The 21541-nt window shown below is 45.1% G+C and overlaps 2 protein-coding genes across 3 annotated transcripts in view; one reads left to right on the top strand and one right to left on the bottom strand.

The window, feature by feature from the left end:
* Positions 1-2858: 2858 nt before the first annotated feature.
* Cenpn (centromere protein N) lies at positions 2859-18001 on the bottom strand. The gene is made up of 11 exons (XM_013012768.1): positions 17752-18001; positions 14630-14804; positions 13752-13797; positions 12553-12612; positions 11930-12006; positions 9575-9751; positions 8562-8663; positions 7362-7425; positions 5714-5826; positions 4027-4153; positions 2859-3531 (listed from the first exon to the last, which is right to left on the bottom strand). The coding sequence occupies exons 2-11, from the start codon at positions 14798-14800 to the stop codon at positions 3449-3451; spliced, it is 1020 nt and encodes a 339-aa protein (XP_012868222.1). The 5' UTR covers positions 14801-14804; positions 17752-18001; the 3' UTR covers positions 2859-3448.
* Positions 18002-18172: 171 nt separating this feature from the next.
* Positions 18173-21541, top strand: part of Cmc2 (C-x(9)-C motif containing 2) — a 24084-nt gene continuing 20715 nt past the window's right edge. Inside the window, exon 1 of one of the 2 annotated variants that reach the window (XM_013012796.1) lies at positions 18173-18233. The gene's annotated coding sequence lies outside the window, so the exon portion shown is untranslated. Of the gene's footprint in view, positions 18234-21153; positions 21182-21541 lie in introns of those variants that run through there. The other variant, XM_013012797.1, reaches the window with a different exon arrangement.

The raw sequence follows: 21541 nt of genomic DNA, 5'->3' as shown, positions 1-21541 counted from the left end.
TGTGTGGTGTGTGTGTGTGGTGTGTGTGAGGTGTGTGGGGGGGTGTGTGGGAGGGTGTGGAGTGTGTGGGTGTGTGTGTGGTGTGTGTGGTGTGTGTGTGTGTGTGTGTGTGTGGGGTGTGGGGGGTGAGTGTGTGAGTGTGTGTGGGGTATGTGTGTGGGGTGTGTGTGTGGGGAGGGTATGTGTGTGTGGTGTGTGTGTGGTGTGTGTGTGTGTGAGGTGTGTGAGGTGTGTATGAGTGTGGGGTGTGTGTGTGTGTGTGGTGTGTGTGTGGTGTGTGTGGTATGTGTGTGGGGGTGTGTGTGTGGTGTGTGTGGGGTGTGAGTTTGTGGGGTGTGAGTGTGTGGGGGTGTGAGGTGTGTGAGTGAGTGTGTGTGGGGTGTGTGTGTGAGGTGTGTGTGGTGTGTGTGTGGTGTGGGGGTGTGTGAGTATGTAGGGTGTGTGTGTGGGGTGTGTGTGTGGTGTGTGTGTGGAGAGTATGTGTGGAGTGTGTGTGTGGTGTGTGTGTGGGTGTGAGTGTGGGGGTGTGTGAGTGTGGGGGGGTGAGTGTGTGAGGTGTGTGTGGGGTGTGTGTGTGAGTGTGTGTGGGGTGTGGGTGTGTGTGAGTGTGGGGTGTGTGTGTGTGTGTGGGTATGTGTGTGAGGGGTGTGTATGTATGTGTGTGAGGTGTGTGTGTGGTATGTGTGTATGAGTGTGTGTGTGTAGATTTAGGCTGGAGGAACTGAGTACCTGGATGTTAGTCACAGGACAGATGAAAGGATTGTCAAAATGGACGGGGTCGGTCCTTGTAGGCCATATTGAACTTGCCTATATTTTCACTGCTGGAATTCCATTACTGTTTTGGAGACAACATAGCTGAGTGCACGGTTCCAGAACCGAAATGTCGAGAGCCCGGGTAGTGGGTGTAAATGGGTCTGAGACGGTTAGAGGTAGGTAGACAAGAGGGAGGGGGGAGGGCAGCAGTTCAATCAGAAATGAGGCTCCTGAATAGTCACTTCCGTAATTGGTAATGCTGTCTGCTCTGTAAGAACACTATGAAAACGCTAAGCTAAAACATAGAGCCTGTCACACAGTAGGTCTTCCTGTGTTATTCACTTTGGGGGACTTCCCTCATGATGGGGTCAATTCTCTTGACTCTAGTTCTTTTAGCTCTGCATACAGCAACTGTTCCCAAGTTGCAGTTGAATGTGACTATCAAACACATAATAGATGAGAAAAATTTGGCGAGTCCCAAGTCATCTTAAGGAGCCTGTCTGAGGGCTAACGGATATTGTCTCAAGTGGCAGGACTTTAGGCTGAATAGTCCATGTAGTCTGTTTCTTGTTTAGATCTAGACATTCTTGCCAAGTACCAGAAAACCATCCTGGGAAACCTGCAGGGCCTCCCGAGACCAAACCCACCATTTAGGCAATGTTGCACACAGGGAAAGCTGCCCTAAACCATGACTATGGTCAGGACATTCATGCCATTAACCCAGTGTCCTACTGCAGGGGCACCCGAAGAGTCTGACAATTCTAACTCAGGTTCCAACTAAACGCCAAATTCTTCCTGTGTCCTACAGTTCACACACATTATGAGGCATCTAGTCCTTTCTTCTGACTATATTAATACATGTCTACTAAGCCTTTGCCCTCAGAAGGAAATGATACAGTATTTTTTTCAGTTATGAGGCTTGAATTCAAGGCCTTCTCGCTGTCCCTGAGCTTTTTGCTCAAGGGTAGCACTCTACCACTTTGAGCCACAGAACAACTTCTGGTTTTCTGATGGTTAATTGGAGATGAATCTCATGGACTTTCCTGCCTGGGCTAGTTTTGAACAGCAATTCTCAGATCTCAGCATCCTGAGTAGCTAGGGTTACAGGTATGAATCATCAGTGCCCAGCTCAGTATCCACTTTTTTTTGTTGTTATCATTTTGCCTGTCTGGGGCTTGAACTTGGGGCCTGGGCACTGTCCCTGAGCTTCTTTTGCTCAAGGCTAGCCCTACCACTTGAGCCACTGTGCCACTTCTGGCTTTTTCTATATGTGGTACTGAGGAATTGAACCTAGGGCTTCATGCATGGTAGGCAAGCACTCTACCACTAAGCCACATTCCCAGCCTCGATATCTACTTTTTAACTATCTATATTCAGAAACCAGTGTTGTTTTTTTTTTCATGTCAGTCACTGGCACGCTCCATGCTGTGTTTAGTCTTCTAGCAACTTATCCTTAATGTGTTCTCCTGTTCTATTTCTGTCATCTTCTTGGTCCAGATTTTCTAATTTTAAAAATTACTTTTCCTTTTATAACCCTAAATCCTCTCTGGAACAAGATAGAAAATAGAAATTTAAATGTTATTATGAAAGGACATGGTATTTAGTGAAGCTCACTGAAGGATCTCATCAGAAATAACTTATGTTCCAGGGCTGGGTACCGTAAGCTCAATCTCAGCTATGTGGGAAGTGGAGATGGGAGGGTCAGGTTTTGAGACCAGCCTCCCCTGCACCCCCCCACCCAAAATAGTAAGACCCTGTATCAAAAAAACTAATTGAGGGCTGGGAAGGTGGCTCAGTGGTAGAGCGCTTGCCTTGCAATGCATGAGGCCCTGGGTTCCATTCCTCAGCACCACATAAGCAGAAAAAGCTGGAAGTGGTACTATGGCTCAAGTGGTAGAGTGCTAGCCTTGAGCTGAGGAGCTGAGGGACAGTGCCCCAGCCCAGAGTTCAGGTCCCATGACCAACAAAAACAAAAAACAAAACTAATTGAGTATGGTGGTTCATACCTGTAATCTCTGATATGTGGTAGGCAGAAGTAACATGACTATGGCCAAACCCTAGTACCACCAATGGGGAAAAACGAGTCACTGACATACCATTTTCTCATTATCTTTATTCACAAATCAGTACAATATGATGGTAAATCTGTTACATGTGTGATAAAATAGATTATGGAAAGCAACACTTATGACAACACAATTATAGGTGCTCTCAGATATGTAGCCTCTTGTAATAGCTTTCTGGACCCAATTCTGCCCTCTGAATGGGCCAATTTTATGACTCTCCTAGAAGTTTTGAGTTGGGCAGTTTTTTGTTTTTTTTTTTGGTTCTTCTAAGATCCAAAGCTTACTTGCAAATCCCTAGACATCAGCCACTGGAACCAGACCTCCTAGGCCTGAGGAGAGATCTAGTGCCCCGTGCTTGGTGCTCTGGGGTAGGGGTGGGGTCAATCTGGAACCATGCATGTTCCTGCACCTTCCTCTGGTCCATCTCTCATGCACACACTGCTGGAGTTAGCAGGAGAGGGGCCACACAGAGAGGAGGAAAGCATCCGCCCAACACGAACAGTTCTAAGTTTTCAACATGGATGAATCCCTAGCATGGAGATTTACAAATTGGCCATCCAGCTAACCATAAACAGGAATGTGCATATAACGTGGTCAAGGAGCACTGAGCTCACCCAACCACAGGGATCTTATTTATCTCTAATTTTAAAATAATTTTTTCTCTTGCTGGGTATGCAAGTGAGCAGAGGGGAAAGTGGTGCATCTGCTATACCTGAAAAAAAAAAAAGAAAAAAGAAAAGATCACTAGGTAGACACAGCAGTTTAAAAATGGCTGAGGAGAGGGCTGGGAAGGTGGCTCAGTGCTTGCCCTGCATGCATGAGGCCCTGGGTTCGATTCCTCAGCACCACATAAGCAGAAAATGTCAGAAGTGGTGCTATGGCTCGAGTGGTAGAGCACTAGCCTTGAGCTGAAGAGGTGAGGGACAGTGCTCAGGCCCAGAATTTAGGCCCCATGACCGGCAAACAAAACAAAAACCCAAACAAACAAAAATGGCTGAGGAGAGAAATAGACCACAGTCCCTGCCCCATCCAGGGTAGAAGCAAAGCAGTTAAAAAGAGGGTAGGGAGGCATGGTGTGGTGGGAAGGCCTGGCAGGGTGGCATAGCAGGGGGACAAGGTGGGATGGCAGACTGGAGAGCTGGGAAAGCACAGGGCAGCCACTCAGCCGGAGGATGGAATGCCCAGGTCCCATAGGCTCACCACTCACCAGCTGGTGCTAAGGATTTCAGTGCTTCTAAAAGATGTGGGCTAGAGAACTTGACCAGACACCGGAGGGGCTCCTCCCGCTCAGCCAAGATGCCCCTGTTTATGTCACTCTTGAACTTCGTTTCAAGCTGTCAACAAATGGAAAGAACTATTAAGTAGAGCAGCTGGAATGGTAAAAGCTAATGGACAGATCATATACTTTTATTCATGCTTGCCTTCAAGAACTATAGCAGAGAACATTTAATTTCCTAACTACCTGCCAACACAGAAGACATCAGATGCACTCTGCACACACAGCCAGCACAGAGAGGCCATGCACACAGGAGGGGCTCCAAGTAACTTCAGTTCTGAGCTCGCTTTGCTTTTTTTTTTTCTTGGTGATGTTTGAGACTGATCTCGGGGCTTTATTCTTGCTAGTGCTCTACTACTTGGGCCACACCTCCAGTCCTTTAGCTTATAGTCTGTGTTTCAGATACTCCCTTTTGCTTCAGACTGTGATCTTCCTAACTTTGGCTCCTGAATAGCTGGGACTGCAGGCATGGTTCATGATTCCCAGCCCTGGTGTTTGAACTTAGGGCCTTGGGCACTATCTCTGAGATTTCCTCCCTTCCTCCCAAGGCTAGCACTCTATCATTTAAGCCACAGCTCCAATTTCAGCTTTTTGATAGTTAACTGAAGAGTCTCATGGACTTTGCTGCCGGGACTGTCTTCAAACAGTGATCCTCAGCCTACTGAGTAGCTAGGATTGTAGGTGTAAGCCTGTAAACTTAACACCAAGCTAAGTTTGCTTTCTTAATGGAAAATTAGTACTAGTTTTTATAATCTGTTAACTTCAATATGAAAATGCTATATCCCTTGAGTCACCTGCTTTATTTTGTTGTTGTTGTTGGTCATGGGGCTTGAACTCAGGGCCTGGGCACTGTCCCTGGGCTTTTCTGCTCAAAGCCAGTGCTCTACCACTTTGAGCCATAGCTCTACTTCCAGTTTTCTGGTGGTTCACTAGAGATAAGAGTCTCACAGACTTTCCTGCCTGGGCTGGCTTTGAACTGTGATCCTCAGAGCTCAGTGAATTGCTAGGATGACAGGCCTGAGTCTCCAGGGCCTGGCATTTTAAAAATTCACTTCTTTGGGAAGAATTAAAACATATACAGAAGCTGGGTGTGATGGTCTATGTCTGTAATCCCAAGCACCTTCAGCTTTCCTCAGCTCACACATACAGATCGTAGCCAGCTAATATATAAATGAATTAATATGTAAGACAAAAAGGCAGATCCACAATTTCAGAAGGTCTCCTTGGCTAACAGGGGAACTTCAAATATAACAAAAAGTCCATTTAATTTTCATGTTTATACATAAATAGTAGCAAGGCTTATACATACATACATAAAAAGTAGCAGGGCTGGAAATGTGACTCAGTGGTAGAGTGCTTGCCTAGCATACATGAGGCCCTGGGTTTGATTCCTCAGTACCACATAAACAGAAAAAGCCAGAAGTGGTGCTGGGGCTCAAGTGGTAGCGTTCTAGCCTTGAGCAAAAGAAGCTCAGGGACAGTGCCCAGGCCCTGAGTTCACAAGCTCCAGGACTGGTGGAAAAAAAAAAAAAAGGCAAATAGAACAGGGATGTAAGGTTCTCTCATCTTTTCAAACTATTCTGGTAACTTGTGGGCAATGTTTACTGCTGTGTCCTACCTTATATTGTGCAAATTCGAGTTGTGGTTGAGGATAGTCTCCAAAAGTTTCTTCAGTTATTCTTTGGATTCTCTCCTTTTCTACTGTGTTTTCGTGAATGAGCCTGGGATCCACTGAGGGTGGAAGATTGCAGATGGAAACAGACATTAGGGACACACTTCATCCTTACAGCATCTTTACATCTCCAACCTGCCCAATTACTTGTTCCACTTGAAAATGTTTCCTTTTTTGTTGTTGTTGTTGGTCATGGGGCTTGAACTCTGGGCCTAAGTGCTGTCCTTCAGCTCTTCAACTCAAGACTAGTACTCTACCACAGTGCCACTTCCAGTTTTCTGAATGGTTTATTGAAGATAAGAGTCTCACCGCCTTTCCTGTCCTGGCTGGCTTTGAACCGTGACCCACAGATCTCAGCCTCCTGAGTAGCTAGGATTACAGGTGTAAGCCCTCAGTGCCTGGTCTGTTCCTTCTTTTAACTATATTAATTTTTTTTTTTTGTCGGTCGTGGGGCTTGAACTCTGGGCCTGGGCACTGTCCCTCAGCTCTTCAGCTCAAGGCGAGCGCTCTACCACTTGAGCTACAGCGCCACTTCCGCTTTTCTGGTGGTTTATTGGAGATAGGAGTCTCACGGTCTCTCCTGCCCGGGGTGGCTTTGAACCGCGATCCTCAGATCTCAGCCTCCTGAGTAGCTAGGATTACAGGCGTGAGCCACCAGCGCCCGGCTTAACTATAATAATTTATTTTGTAGAAAGTTGGAAAGAACAAGGAGATAAAAATAATAAAAATTACCCACAATTCTACCATCCAGAGATAAGTACTACAAACATTGTACTATGTTACTAAATAGCTCTTTTACAGTTAATAAGAACAAAGAAGCCTGTATGTGTACTCTAACACAATTTTGTATCCTAAGACATCCAATCAACAGTGCTTCCTTTTCTGCTTGAAAATGCTAAAATGGTTAGTTTTTACCAGCTGGACCACTTCTATAGCTATATTAATATAAGTGAGTTTTCCAGGGAGAGGCTCCTGGCAAGAGAGGGGAGCAATGCAGTCACCATTCTGACTGTTCTAGAACTGGTTATGCTCAGGCTCGGGTTTCATGTGGGCTTTGCCACTTCCTTCCTCGCTGTATGACTGTCTATACAGTTTCCAAGCTTTCTTGAACCTCAGTTTCTCAATGAATATAGCCTCTCCATGGGCCTGAGGAAATAGGCCCAGGTGCACGTGTGCGTGCGTGCGTGTGCGCGCACCCCGAACCAACCCCCTCCCCCTATAATGGTACTGGTGCAGAAGAAATGCTTAGCAACCATTGGCTGTTCTGTGCCATCACATGTTAGTCTAGCAGATTCTAAAGGAGACCCACTCCTGGCTTGGCCTTCCTCTTTCCATTTGTCTGAAAACAGTAAAGAGTTCTGAATCAGAGCCCTTATATGTGTGTGTATGTGGTTTTCTGAGTAACAAAATCTGAATAGGAATAATGCACTTGTAAACAGCAATTTGTTGGTTTTTTGTTGTTATTGAGATAGGGGCAAGAGGTACAGCCTGCACGGCCCTCAAGCCTGCAATTCTCCTGCACAGCCTCCTAAAGTGCTAACGTTACAGCACTGCTATGCTTGGCCGCATTTCAGTTTATCTTAAAAATACATACCATTTCTATTTTGTCCAAGGTTTCTTTCTTGTAGAGGTTTTGTAGAGTTGTGATTTTCAAATACCTGATGGGGTACAGGGAGAGAAAAAGAAAAAAAAAGTAAATATTTTACTAATACAGATATTAACTAATTTTGGTATATAAAAGTATGCTAAATCTTTACTTTTTCCAACAAAGAGACTGCAGTGGCCTGCAATGTGGCTGTTTTGACTGAGAAAGTCTGTATGTTACAATAAAAAAAAATGGACCCAGACATCTACGTATTATATGCAAAAGCTACAGGAATGGAAGACAGTATTTGTTGCATGTGATGTTTTAGCTTTACAACTATAAACTGAACTTCACAACCTAGATTTGTAAGTCAGAGTTCCTTTTTGCAAAGTCGGAGCTTCCCTTTTCCCACAGTTTCTTATCATTCATTGGTGACAATGTAAATTTCCACCCTTAAATTGAGAGACTTGCAGGGAGCCATAACATCTTTCTATTCAGAAAACACACATGTGTAAAGCATCTCTGATAGTCTACACATGAATAGATGTTTGCCATATCTAGGATAAGACCTTCCTGCATCTAAGGACAGAGCGGTCTGTCACTAAAAGGGGAAAAACACATTCAAATCCTACAAACAACTGCAGACCTTAATAAATCCATACCTTCCCCTTTAGTTTAAACCTGTGACACTTGCTTGTCACAGCAAAAAATTTAATTGACAGTATCAAGTTACTCAGAAGAAAAAGAAAATTCCAATTGGATTAGCTGCTTTGTAAACTGGGATCTGAGATATAGGCTACAATCACAAATGGGCTGTATAAAGTATAGCACAATTATAAAAAGAGGAAAGGGAGACATCTTTTTTTTTTTTTTTGGTGCCAGTCCTGGGGCTTGAACTCAGGGTCTAGCCACTGTGCCTGAGCTTCTTTGGTTCAAGGCTAACACTCTACCACTTGAGTCACAGTGCCACTTCTGGCTTTTTTTGTTTATGCGGTGCTGAGGAATCGCACCCAGGCTTTATGTAAGCAAGGCATGCGCTCTACCACTGAGCCACCTTCTCAGCCCTCGTTTTGTTTTCTTTCATGTGAGCTGACCAAAAGCCTGCTAACTGCGCTGATATCTCAAGCGATGACGTGTTGGCAAGGACCTGTCCCTGCTCAGTGGCCTTCATTCCTATACACAGGAGGAAAGAGTTGCTGGTTGGCTCACCTGGTTATACTGTTTAAAAACAATGGCCTTGAGTGAGTCCAGGTGTCGGCTTCTCAGGTCCATTTTCATTATCTGGTGGTGGTTGCTAGCAATTTTCAGTGCCTTGAAATGGAAATGATGGAAGCAATTAGGGTTACTATCACCACATGTGTAACTGCAATCAGTCGAGTTTCCATGGAAGAGTGAAAGAAGTCCTGAAAAATGTAATGCCTTTAACCTGTCACTCAGCTGAACAAGCAAAAAAGGTGCTCAGTGGTGCTAAGGTTCTCACACATGGCCACTGGTTTTGGAAAAGTGGTGCAGTTTAAGTCAAGGGTTATAAGGACTTAGGAATAGCAATAAATATGCACAAGTTATCATTTTTCAATTTCAGACTAGGATCTCCTCATAGCAATTATGTTCCAGTGTTCTAACTTGCTTCCCGGATGATAGGGAGTCCTTGGGAATTGTTCTTACTGCACATTTTTGGTTTGATTTGGGGAAAGATGCGAGGAAGCCGGAACACCAAAGGCAGAAACATGACAAGAAGTAGATTCTGGACAGAGGCCACATCTTCTGTTAACTCAGTTACTGTGTATGGTATATGCAACCTGCTATGAAGGTAATAATAGCCGTTAGTAGGCAGATTGTACAGGCAAAAGAAAGCACTGCATAGAAGTGTGGTTTAAAAAAAGCAAATTATAGAACCACCCTTAATCATCTTTTGAAAGAAAATTGCAACAAAGTTATTTTGAGTGAATGGGAGAGGGACATGGTGTAGGTCTTTATCTTCAGAGACTTTTGTACTGCTTGCATTTCTTCAAAACATTCACACCTACTCATTCTCCATTAAAAAAAAAAAGGAATAGCTCTAAACTACCATCTTGTGTCACATTTCCATGGGTAGTTCCTTATTCAGGAGATAAAGAATTAAATGTGGTGCTGTCCATCAAATGCTTGAGCACTTTAAACCCAACTGACTTCTGAAGTAAGGATGGTAAGATACTGTAGTTTGGAGTTACTTTGTGCAGTACCTGACCCAGAAGGGGTACAGTGCTCTTCAGGGTGGAGAGAGATGCGAAGGCATATGGAGTCTGGGGATAATACACCACGTAAGTTGGCTTGTACTGGTTAGGCTTTGAACACTGTGTTCCCCAGGCAACTCGAATCCAGACTGCATTCTCCTCTGCATTTCTGAAGCTGACTGTCACCTGATGAAGACAAGTTTCAGAGTCGACTGTCATTCTCTGCAGCACTGTGGAGACATGCTCTCATGATATATATAGCCCAGGCTGGCCTGGAACTTGCAATCCTCTCTCCTCAGTCCCCTGAGTGCTGGGATTACAGGCATGTACCACCATGCTCAGCCTGCACCCCTTTTATTTATTTAATTGTAGGTCGTAGGGCTTGAACTCTGGGCCTGGGCGCTATCCCTGAGCTTTTCAGCTCAAGGTTAGTACTCTACCACTTGAGCCACAGCACCACTTCCAACCTTTTCTGTGGTACTAAAGAATTGAGCCTGGGGCTAGGCAAGCACGATGCTACTAGGCTGCATTCCCAGCCCCTGCACCTTTTAAAAGAGAGCAATCTGGGGCTGGGAAGGTGGCTCAGTGGTAGAGTGCTTGCCTTGCATACCTGAGGCCCTGGGTTCGATTCCTCAGCACCACATAAGCAAAAAGAAAAAAAGCCGGAAGTGGCGCTGTGGCTCAAGTGGTAGAGCGCAAGTCTTGAGCTGAAGAGCTGAGGGACAGCGCCCAGGCCCAGAGTTCAGGCCCCAAGACCGGACCCCCCCCCCCAAAAAAAAATAAAATAAAAAAATAAAAGAGAGCAATCTTACCATTAAAAAATTTTGGTTTTGTTATGGCCCTTGAACTCAGGACCAAAGAATGTCCCTGAGCTCTTTTGCTCAAGGCTAGCACTCTACCACTTTGAGCCACAGCTCTACTTCTGGCTTTTTGGGTTAGGTTAATTGGAGATAAGAGTGTCTCGCAGACTTTTTTACTCAGGCTGGCTTTGAACTGTGATCTTCAGATCTCAGCCTCCTGATTAGCTAGGATGGCAGGTGTGAGTCACGGGCACCTGGCTCTTACTGCAATTTTGTACGTAAAGACCTACAGATTTTTCTCTTCTACTTTTTTTTTGGGGTCCGGTCATGGGGCCTGAACTCTGGGCCTGGGCGCTGTCCCTCAGCTCTTCAGCCCAGGCTGGCTTTGAACCATGATCCTCAGATCTGAGCCTCCTGAGTAGCTAGGATTATAGGCATGAGGCACCACACTTGGCTTGCCAAGAGTTTTGAAGACAGATTTCTTAAAAACCTACAATCAGGGAATAACATAAACATTTTCTAGAAATTTTGTGAACATGTCTTGAATAGTGTTCCTTTCCCAGTAGGAGTCAGTAACCTTTATAATGGGACAGCTGTTTATAAATGAAGCTTCTTTAGCATCTAGCACAGATCTAGTATGCGCTATGAAAGTTAACAGTATGATGGGCCTAAAAATGTGCTAATCATAATGCTCTGACTCAGTTCTAGATCAGCAGCAAAAAATTCCTTCAAGGAGTAGCATGTAACAAGAATACAGGAAGTTCTACCTGGCCCCCATCTCGTGGATAAATGCAGGCCTTTCTCAATTTAGAAACAGGATGGTCAACTGCTCTAGAATTTAAAAGTCTTAGTCATCTTCTCCCCCAAGTCAGGTTTCCTTTGGGCTCTGAGCCCTGAAAAGGAGGACCCTGAAACAGGTCCATCTGGGTTGCCAGGTCTCCCTTCCCCATCTCAGATCTCACTCTGGGAAAAGCGGTGCCTGGTCTGGGGAGTGAGCAGACTCTGCCCACTGTGTATGTGGCTGCTTCTCCAAATCCTTTGTGCAGCAAAGCACTCTTCCCCAGCCCTGGCCCCTGCAGGGCCTCAGTGCTTCCTATTGGCTGGAACTGAAGAGAGCGCCTTGCACTGGATGACTTGCTTGGCTTCCCACTGCCAGAAAAGGTGTGTGTGTGTGTATACTCGAGCACACTGGTCAATACTACAGACACCAGCCATGCATGGATTATTTGATGGAATTCATTAAGGTTAAATAAGATGAAGAAGTCAGCTGCTCAGTCCCTAACCACATCTTGAGTGCTCAGCAGCAAATGTGACCACTCACTTACTGCCCTTGACAGTTGGCCGCGGGACACCTCTGTCACTACTGTGACACTGAGAAATGAGCACCAGACTCTAAGTGACAGGTGAGAGAGAGGGAAGTTCTCACAACTTAAGAGCTCTGCTATGGAAGAGAATAGTACGGAACGTGGCTGGCTGAATTTCTTACAGATAATGAAGAAGAGTCGGCAGCGTATTTTAAGTGCACAGATCAAAGCATGTAGTATGCACTGAACCTTGTGCTTACATTTCTTAATGCTCTCTGAAGAGTTTTCTTAAATGAACTTTTGAATTGTTCCATATCGAAAAGGTTAACATCATCATCTGTGAAAGTGAAAAGAAAAACAAAGAAAAATTAAGGGAGCTAAGAGTCTTCAATGTTTATCTGCAAATCCAGAACTGAGAATCTTGTATAACCCCAAAGTGGTGATAACATGTGGTGTGAATGTTTCCCACACTTCCAACATGGCATCCCCAAATGCAAATGAGCAATAGGCACCCCATTTTGAAAGGTATTTAAAGAGAATGCATTGCTATTAATTTCCAAATTGCTAAAATATCAAATATAAATGTTAAATTTAAAATGAAAACACTAGCCAGGAGCCAGTGTCTCATGCCTGTAATCCTAGCTATTTAGAGGCTGAGATCTGAGGATCACAGTTCAAGGCCATCAGCCAGAAAAGTCTCTGGGAGATTCTTATCTCCAATCAACCACTTAAAAGCCAGATGTGGAGCTGTGGCTCAATGTGGTAGAGCACTGGCCTTGAGCAAAAGGAGCTCAGGGACAGTGTCTAGGCCCTGAGTTCAAGCCCCACAACTGACAAAAAAAAATAAATACATAAACCCAATAAATAAAATGGAAAGTATTACCTGGTTCTTCACTCATCTGAAAAACATCCCAAACTTTGTGGTTCCGGTGAGCTTGAGTATCTGAGAGAGGAAGGGCTCATTGCTTTAGTATTATATTGTATTTATGTTTAAAATATGTATTTTAAACAATACAATAGTAAATCAGGTGATAGATTCTTATCAAAAACATATACTTTATATCCATTAAATTTACAATTTGCACAGGTGTCCTCTTTGCCCCGTTCCTTGCACAACTCATTCGTCACCTCTGTTGGCTGTGCTCGGGCTGCCCGCTCAGTGGGCCACCCCACCGCTGCCCCACATTGTCCCGCACTCATCACCAGATCAGGTCCTTAGGGATTCCCGTGTACTGTCTGCTCCCTGGGAATAAAGGACTTGTATACCGCTCCAATCCCAGGTCTACTCCTGCCTGCAGAAATTGCAGTCTACATCTGATGAAAGCCCCTCCCAGGTGGATGTATGACACAGAAGACTCCTTGCAGGAACTTCAAACTCAAGAGTATCCTGGAGGGGAAATGGACCTATGGGACTGCCAAGTTCAATTTTCCCTGTCATCTTTCTGGCGTAAAACTGCCCTTGCACTGCCCTCTGCTCATCCCTGCACAGTCAGTCATCTGTCCACCTTGAGCCCCACTGGTCTCCACCTCACACCAGGCTTTCTACAACCCACAAAGAGGGATAAAGGCCCCAGCACTCAAGGCACCATCCACACACTGTGCTTCTGGCACACAGCACTCTTTCTGTCCTTCTCTGAGTTCAGTATCTTTCCTTTTTGGTGCATCTCACCAGCCTCTCTTTCTGTTCCATTTATGGCAATGGACCTGACAATTCTTCCTTTTGGTTTTATTTAAATCAAGTGTCAGCAGGATTAGTTCAATGCCTGAGAGAGAGATAGCATCCAAAGGTATTTTGTTTTCCTTCTGTACCTGCTTCTTTGGTTCTACGTTCAGAGTTGAGATAGCCTATTAACTGGTCTCTGAGTAAGAATGGCGTTAACAATTTTCTGTTACTCTATTAAACATATGTTGTATATAATCTGACACGTAGAGCAGCAAGACAATTTGGCAAAAGACACAGGGCAGGTAAGTGGCAGAGCTGGGATTTGACACCAAGTCTCTTCAACTCTTGACTCTGTCTATAAACACTTGCCTCCCTTGGAGTTGATTAGTTGGGTATAAATACAAATCTCCCAAACTTACAAATGATGTCTAAAAGGGCTACATCATTGAGACTTGCAGACTTCTTCTGAAAGAGAAGAGAAACTCATTAGAAGATGTGATGATGGGCTGGGGCATCTCCCTTTAAGGCTCATTTTAGGATTGGTTGGACAAACATTAGCATGCCCTCAGTACTGTACAGTGTCCACCAACCAACCACAGCATGGATAAATGAATTGTCTACAGGTCAAACCTCAACACTGAGCATCAACAGCCTATTATGGATACAGCAATATAGCTGATTCTCACAATCATAAGGTTGAATGAAAGCAGACAGACCCAAAAGAACAGAACACATGATTCCATTTATAAAAAATATATATAAGTAGGCAAAATAATAATCTATGCTGTTACAAGTCAGCGCTGTTGGTATCTTTAGGGGTTGGGATAAGAGTAACAGTAATATTGCTAGATAATGGGTACTGGTTTTATGAGTATGTTCAAATATAATTGTATCAATTTCTGTAAGAATTTTATATTTAAATAACAAAGTAGTAATGTGGGGAGGATAAGGTCTCCCTATATAGCCTAAGCTGGCCTTGAACTTGAGATCATCCTTTCTGATCCTCCCAAATGCTGAGATTATAGGCTTGTATTAGTACACTAGGCTTGTTATATCTTTTCATTTTCATAACTGAGTAGGTTACAAAAAAGTACCACTCATTTCTTCAATCACTACTGACTTTTCCCTTCCCTGATAGCACTTCTTTTGTAATTGCTTCCTAAACATTCTTTGCTAGGTAAAAAAGCCAATAAAAATGTGTTCATTCACTTTAAAAATAAACAAGTAGCTGTCTTCAGTCTGCTTTGGATTAAGGAAAGCAAAACCTGGAGGGTAGCGTGTTGCTAAAGCTTGTTACCTCACACAACAGGACCAAGTCCACAGCTAGCTGTTCTTTCCTCTGCCGGAAGTTTACAGTTTGAAGTTGTTCTTCAGGAAAAAAATCCCAGGCTTTTAGGATTGTCATCATTTCATACATGGGGATTTTCAAGATGGTCCTCCTGAGAAACTCAGCAACAGTCTCCTCCATCTCTCTGGCATGTTAGAAAAACAAAAACCAAGAGGACAACAAAGTATTCATCAAATACAAACATTTGGCAGAATTTTCCAGCATCATAGTTTTAGCCAAGGTGTGTTTTTTTCTTTTTCCCCTAGGATCAGGACTTGAATTCAAGTTCTGGTACTTTAGCTCAGATGTTGGTGTTTTACCACCTGAGCTATGCCTCCAGCCATAGGATTTTCTTTCTGTTTTTTTTTTTTTTTTGTTGGTTGTGGGGCCTGAACTCTGGGCCTGAGCGCTGTCCCTAAGCTCTTCAGCTCAAAGCTAGCGCTTTACCATTTGAGCCACAGCATCACTTCCGGCTTTTTCTGTTTACGTGGTGCTGAGGAATTGAACCCAGAGCCTCATGTATGCGAGGCAAGCGCTCTACCATTGAGCCACCTTCCCAGCCCTTTCTTTCTTGAGTCCAAGACCAGGACCAAACTCAGTGCCTGATGCTTTCGCTCATTGACTAGTGAGACATGCTTCCAACTTCAACTCTAGGATTTTCTTTGGAGTTTAAATACTCAAATGTTTATCCTTTTCACTTACTTTTTAAAAAATTATTTTTCTCTTTAAATTGTATATTTAAATGTGGTAGAGTATTAACAAAATTAGCGCTACAATGACTTGGGTAGGATTTGTCCTACAAGTATTGATATGTGTAGGTTTGGTCCCCAATGCAATGGCATTTAGAGGTGATGAATCTGTAAGGGATGGTTAGGACACCTAGTTCATGATCAGTTACTTGCCACTCCACCTTCAGAAGGGATTAATGCCCTTTTAAGAGTCAGAATTGGATTAGTTCCCTTGCAAATGGTTTATAACCAGGCATGGTGGTACTCACCTATCATCTCAGCACTGGGAGCTGAGACAAGAGGATCAGGAGTTCAGGCCTACCTAGCTTAGATTATATGGTGAGATCCTGTCTTCCAAATGTTTTGTATATATTACACACATATGTATGGGGACACATGTATGTACACACATATAGGTATGTGTAGAAATGTATACACACATATGTATATGTACACTCAGCTGCGTGATCCCTAAATATTGAGAAAGTTGCCTTTAACATCATTAATGGCCTATCTTTTAGAAAGAAGCACAAAGTTCCTGGTGTCCATGTTGCAGACAGACAGTCTGTCATTCTCATCTGCTTCCCTCATAACGCTGGGATTTCCAAGGAAATAGGGATATTCTTCTACAAGAATCTTAATGGGGACTTATATCTATCATCTCATGTGCTTGTTGAACACCAAATATAATTTACTGCCATTGTCTACTTCCAAAAAAAATGTAGTGGTTTGTCTTTTCTGAATATGATAGTAAAACTTAAAGAGGAATGTTTAAATATGGTTTGGGAAGAGAAAAATAACTATTAAGATCACAGGAACAGAATTAGGATCATGAAATAGTCTGATATGTTGCTTTATTGAGACATAAGATCATCTTGCCCTAAAGTCAAGATTAAAATCTTCACCATGGTCTTGTATTGTCTTGGTATTTGCTCCTTTCTCCTTGGTTTTCTGAGCTCCAGCTACACTGGGCTCTTTCATACTATACGACAAAATGATTCTTCTGGATATGGAACATTGCACCTGGTTACTCTGCCTAGAAGATTCGCCAGTGATTTCCTGTTGCAATTCAGGCCTCAGCTTAGTTTCTCCACAGAGAGATTTATTCTCACACATTCAATCCAAAGTTATCTTCAGCCAGGCACTGGTACCTCACGCCTGTAATCCTAGCTACTCAAGGGACTGAGATCGGAGGATGGAGGTCCAAAGTCAGCCTGGGCAGAAAAGTCTATGAGACTCTTATCTTCAATTAAGCACCAAAAAATCTGAAAGTGGAGCTGTGGCTCAAGTGGTAGCCTTGAGCACAACAGCTCAGGGACAGGGCCCAAGCCCTGAGTTCAAGCCCCATGACTCGTGTGTGTGTGCATGCACACCCGCGTGCACACATATACACAGACACACAGTTATTCTCAGGACCGTCTACTGATGACTACAGAGCTATCTGGAACTAGCTTTATTATTCACAGTATTTTGTTGCACTCCAATTAACAGGTACAGTAAGTCTAGTCAGCCCAAGAACCAGCTATGCACTAGATACTACTACGGAAATGAATAACTGGATGCTCTCCCTAAGAAGTGCACTTGTGGAAATAAACAGGAAAAGGATCAACAGTCAGGAAAATATGAAACACCTCTTCCCTTATGATCACTCCGGACTTTCAAAATAAAGTTTCTGGGCCCTGCGGGGAGGGCGCATTTAAGTTTCCCATTTTTGGAGGGCTCTTCTTCAGGCGATTCTTAATTCTGGGTAAAGCTTGACGCCAGCCAGTAAAAATTTTAAAAGAACTGGCAAAGGAGCACAAGTGATCTCACCAGTGCAGTCAGGAAACCTTTAAATACACTTTCTCTCTACTTCCTAGCACTTTGGCACAGAGCTTACGCTAGGTGCACGATGCGGTTTTTGAATGAATGCACAAGAACATTCCTTAGTAATATTCCTGCAGCTATACACTGCAGTGACGGGGAGCCTAAGGAGTAATGCAAGAGGCTGCTGAACAAATAGGATCCAAGGGAACTAAGGATCTACCTGAGACCCCGACTCTGGTAGTTGCGGGAAGCCCGGGGAAAGACTTGTGAGCCGCACGTCACGTGACAAGGCAGCGCACCTACAGCACATTTCGTAGCAGGCTCCAGAAGAGGCCCTGCCCCACTGAGGGCGGAAATGGCGTCACGCGGGGCTTGAGCGCCCTCTCCAGCTTGGCCTATTCTGCAGCCTTCCACTCCCAGCCCGAGACCTAGCGCCAACCCTGATATTTGAGACGTGCGGCCGTCGTATAAAAGCCGCCGCGGAGGCCTGGGACCTGACTTCCCCAAGGTTCCCACCACCTTCCGGACCCGAGGCCGAGCCGACAGCAGTCGTCTTACCAGCCCACATCTCCAGCTGCTCGCCGGCAGCCGCTCCCGCCGAGGCGCCTTCAAAACCTCCAATGGCAGCTCCCGCCCGCCTCAAGCTCTGCCCACCGGGCTCGGACCTCGGGCAGCTCCACGGCTCCAGGGGGGACCCTGCTGAGGAGCGGCAGGAGTGAGTCCTTCCAGGTCCTTGCGTCACTCTTCTCAGGAGAGGACGTTTGTATGTAAGTAACATCAGTGGAGAAACAGGCTCTGTCGGTTCGAGTGGTTGTGTAGGTTCTGTCGCGCCCGTTTGCCAGGCCCTGCTTCCCCCCTTCGCGCTGGAGAATGGGCCGGTCCGGGCGGGCTGGCGCATGCGCCGTCCGACGCTGCCGGCGGCGGGGCGGGCCCAGCGGGGTCGCGGCCGAGGGGGAGCAGGTCCTGCGGGTCTGAGGGCGGCCGGGCGCTCGCAGTGTCGGCGGGCGGTTCCCACGGCCCTTTGGTGTGGCCGGACCTCGGTGAGTTTCGGTAGTCCGGTTGGTGGTGAGGAGCGGCCTCGGGCTGCGGGGAGGCCGCGGGCACCCCGGTGGCTCCGCGGCCTCTTCCCTGGGCGTTTGCTGGCGCCGACTCGTCTGTGGGCCACCGCGGGCTTCGGAGTCACCGGCGGGGCCTCGCCGTGGCCGCGCGACCCGGGAGGCTTGCTCGGCCCGCCGGAGCCTCGCTGGTTGCCCCCCGTGAAGTGGGTGGAACTCGCCTCGCCCCGCCCGGCGTCGCCAGGATGCGTGGAGGCCGGCCGCGGGCCGTGCGTCGGGGGAAGTACCGCTCCCGCCTTCCGCGGGCTGGGGGAGGCCGCGCCTGCCCCCCCACCGGCGAGTGGGCAGCGTCCCCGGATCGACGGCCTCACTTCGGACGGGCCTCTCGGTGGTGGCGGCGTGGCTCCCGCGGGGACCCGGGGCGCAGACCCCCAGCACTGCGCCGAACCAACCCCTCAACCACAAAGCAGGAGCTCTTTTCCAGACTCGGGGTCAGTCGCTGGGCGTCAGCAAACGCTCCCTGGGCATTTGCTGTGCGGTGCACTGGGACATCCCCTCACTCGTCTGTGTGTTCTTCCACTCGTACAGACCAGGGTTTTCCCCCTGAACTTCGCCTGACTTGGCAGAGTGCTCAGCACCATCTAGGTACAGCTCTTAGTGATTGCTGATCCCTTGAGAAGCCGATCTGGTCGAAGTGAGAGTAGTTTGAGAGGCGAGCTGGGGACTGGAATTGCTCTTTGTAGCCATGTAACACCGTCTACCCCAGGTCTTGACAACTTCCAGTGTGGGTAGGGTGGGTTAGTGCTTGCGTCTGCTCCAATGTAGTCTGAAGATTGTGAAAAGCACTAACTCAATATCAGGGCTTTCTCAAATGGAGGTTTTCAAAAGATATATTTAAGAAAACACCGAGTGTTTATTTATAGGTATTTTTCTACAGAATGGAATTGCTCCAGACGGTGAATTGTAGCCTTGGCTTGGTTTTTGTCTTATTTTAAAGTTAGGAATGAAAATTGTAGTCTAAATTTCTTTCCGTTGTAACCATTCAGGAGCAAAATCTTTGTAAATGAAAACCAAGTGGCATTAAAATGCAGGGTTGGCCATTCTGATTAGAGATCTGCCAGAGCGTGTCATTAGAAGCTTACTCCCTTTTCTTTGGGCTAGAGTTCTCATTATGTGTTTTCTAAAATCGTGCCGCCTGGTGGTTGATACCTGCTGTCAAAGAATACCCATTAGGAAAATGTCACCTGAATTTTGGCAGATGGGAGAATAAATAAAAGTATGACTCCAGCTTTCCATCCTCCCAGTCTACCTCCAAGGAAAAAGTAAAATTGTTAGGAGTCTGTATTAGCCAATTTTTCACAATTGAACATTTAAAAAGTGTATTAGACTGTTTCAGTATTTGTGTGCATACAGTGTTTGAGAAAGTGGGCGGGGGGCGGCTTGGAGAGAGTGGTATAATTGTGCCAGAACACCTTTCTGATGACTTACAGACAGCAGGGTGAAAGGGGGACTAATGGTTTGTGTGTAACCACATACGCTACTTCAGTTTGTTAAAAGCACTTGGAGTTCTAATAATGTTGTTAGACTAGGCTGTTAAAGATGACTACCTGTGGGGTTGAAGTTTGTGTTTAATACAGTTTGGATGGAATGTAAACAAAACTCTTTGACTGCAAACACTCATGCATGAGGTCTTACCGCCGATATTCCCTCACTCTTGTTTCAACAGTGCTTTTGAGTTCAGAATTACCTTGGCACTGTTCCCTTCAGAATTGTTCTGTCTTTGTCCGTACAATGCTGGGGATTATAATGTAGGACCTCGAAAATGCTAAGTACAAGTTCTACCACTGAGCTACACCTTCAGTCAACCTATTTCTTTTGTCCTCAAACTGACATCTTCAAATTCATCATTTGTTTTACTCACAGACTATTTATTTTTTGATCTCCCCTGCCGTGGACTTTTCTAAATTGGTAAACATTCCCAGTTGTCTTCTATTTAAATATAATGTCTGACCCATGCTGCTCTTTGAGCTCTGTCCCCAGACTGTTCAGATTGTTAATGTTCTGGGTGACCTGATTGGTGACAGCTACCATACCCTATTTGATCTCAACAGAACCTCTGCCTTTAACAGTAAGTATCGCATCACTTTGACTCCTTTGGAACTCAGGCCTGGGATTAGTGCCTACTGAACTTGTAGCCAGGCAGAGGTTCTTTGAGATGTAAGAGTTTTGTTCATCGACTGCTGTGCAGACATGACTTTCCTATTGTGAATATGAAGGAAAAAAAAATGTTCAGGTAAGTTATCTACTCTGTGGTCTGGGGCTTAGTTTTTCTATGAAAATGTGGGTAATGTACATTTTGACTTACAAAAAGGTGATTTTTAAAATAATCTAGAACTATATTTTTTTCTTCAGTTCATAAAAAATAACTTGAATTGTAAAAATATTCTTAGAATAGGAAGGTGACTACTAGAGTATCAGCACTTAAGTGTGTGTTGAGAGATCACTGTCAGTATTTTACACTCATGCTTTGTATCTTACACTCTAGAGGGCAGTAGTACATCTTTGTTTGTGCCAGCTTTTAGGCAAAGGCAGGTGACACAGGGTGGGTGGAAGGAAGCAAAAGTGAGGGTGAGTAGGGAATATTTAGCTAAAAAGGTAAGGTGGAGGAAAGAGGTAATTGGTAAAGCAAGGGACGTTACATAAGGTGAGAGTTTGAAACTTCTGTTAAGCAGTAGCTTCTTACCAAAAAGAATGGGAGAAGAAAACAAACCCTTTTTGTCTTTGAATTAGTCATATAGGATTAAAAAAAATTAGGAGAACCCCATACATAGGTACCCTTATTATCTTTCAACCGAAAATAATTTTTTTTTTTTGGTCGGTCATGGGACTTGAACTCTGGGCCTGGGCGCTGTCCCTCAGCTCTTCAGCTCAAGGCGAGCGCTCTACCGCTTGAGCCACAGCGCCACTTCTGGTTTTCTGTTAGTTTATTGGAGATAGGAGTCTCACGGTCTCTCCTGCCCGGGTTGGCTTTGAACCACGATCCTCAGATCTCAGCCTCCTGAGTAGCTAGGATTACAGGCGTGAGCTACCAGTGCCTGGCTCGAAAATAAAAATTTTAAAAGAGAAGGAAGGTTTTATTAGTATCCCTGCTGCATCTACAGCAGCATATATATTTAAATTAAACTTTCATTATTGGAGGGAGAAAGTACTATATGCAATGTACATGTATTCATTATCTTAGCTAAGTATCTTCTCAAGTGTAGATCTTTCCCTCCCTCCCTCCCTCCCTCCCT

Source organism: Dipodomys ordii, unplaced genomic scaffold, assembly GCF_000151885.1.
Source record: "Dipodomys ordii isolate 6190 unplaced genomic scaffold, Dord_2.0 Scaffold18, whole genome shotgun sequence".
Classification (NCBI taxonomy): Eukaryota; Metazoa; Chordata; class Mammalia; order Rodentia; family Heteromyidae; genus Dipodomys; species Dipodomys ordii.
The sequence above is the reverse complement of the archived record's forward strand: the minus strand, read 5'-3'. Positions and strand labels throughout refer to the sequence as shown.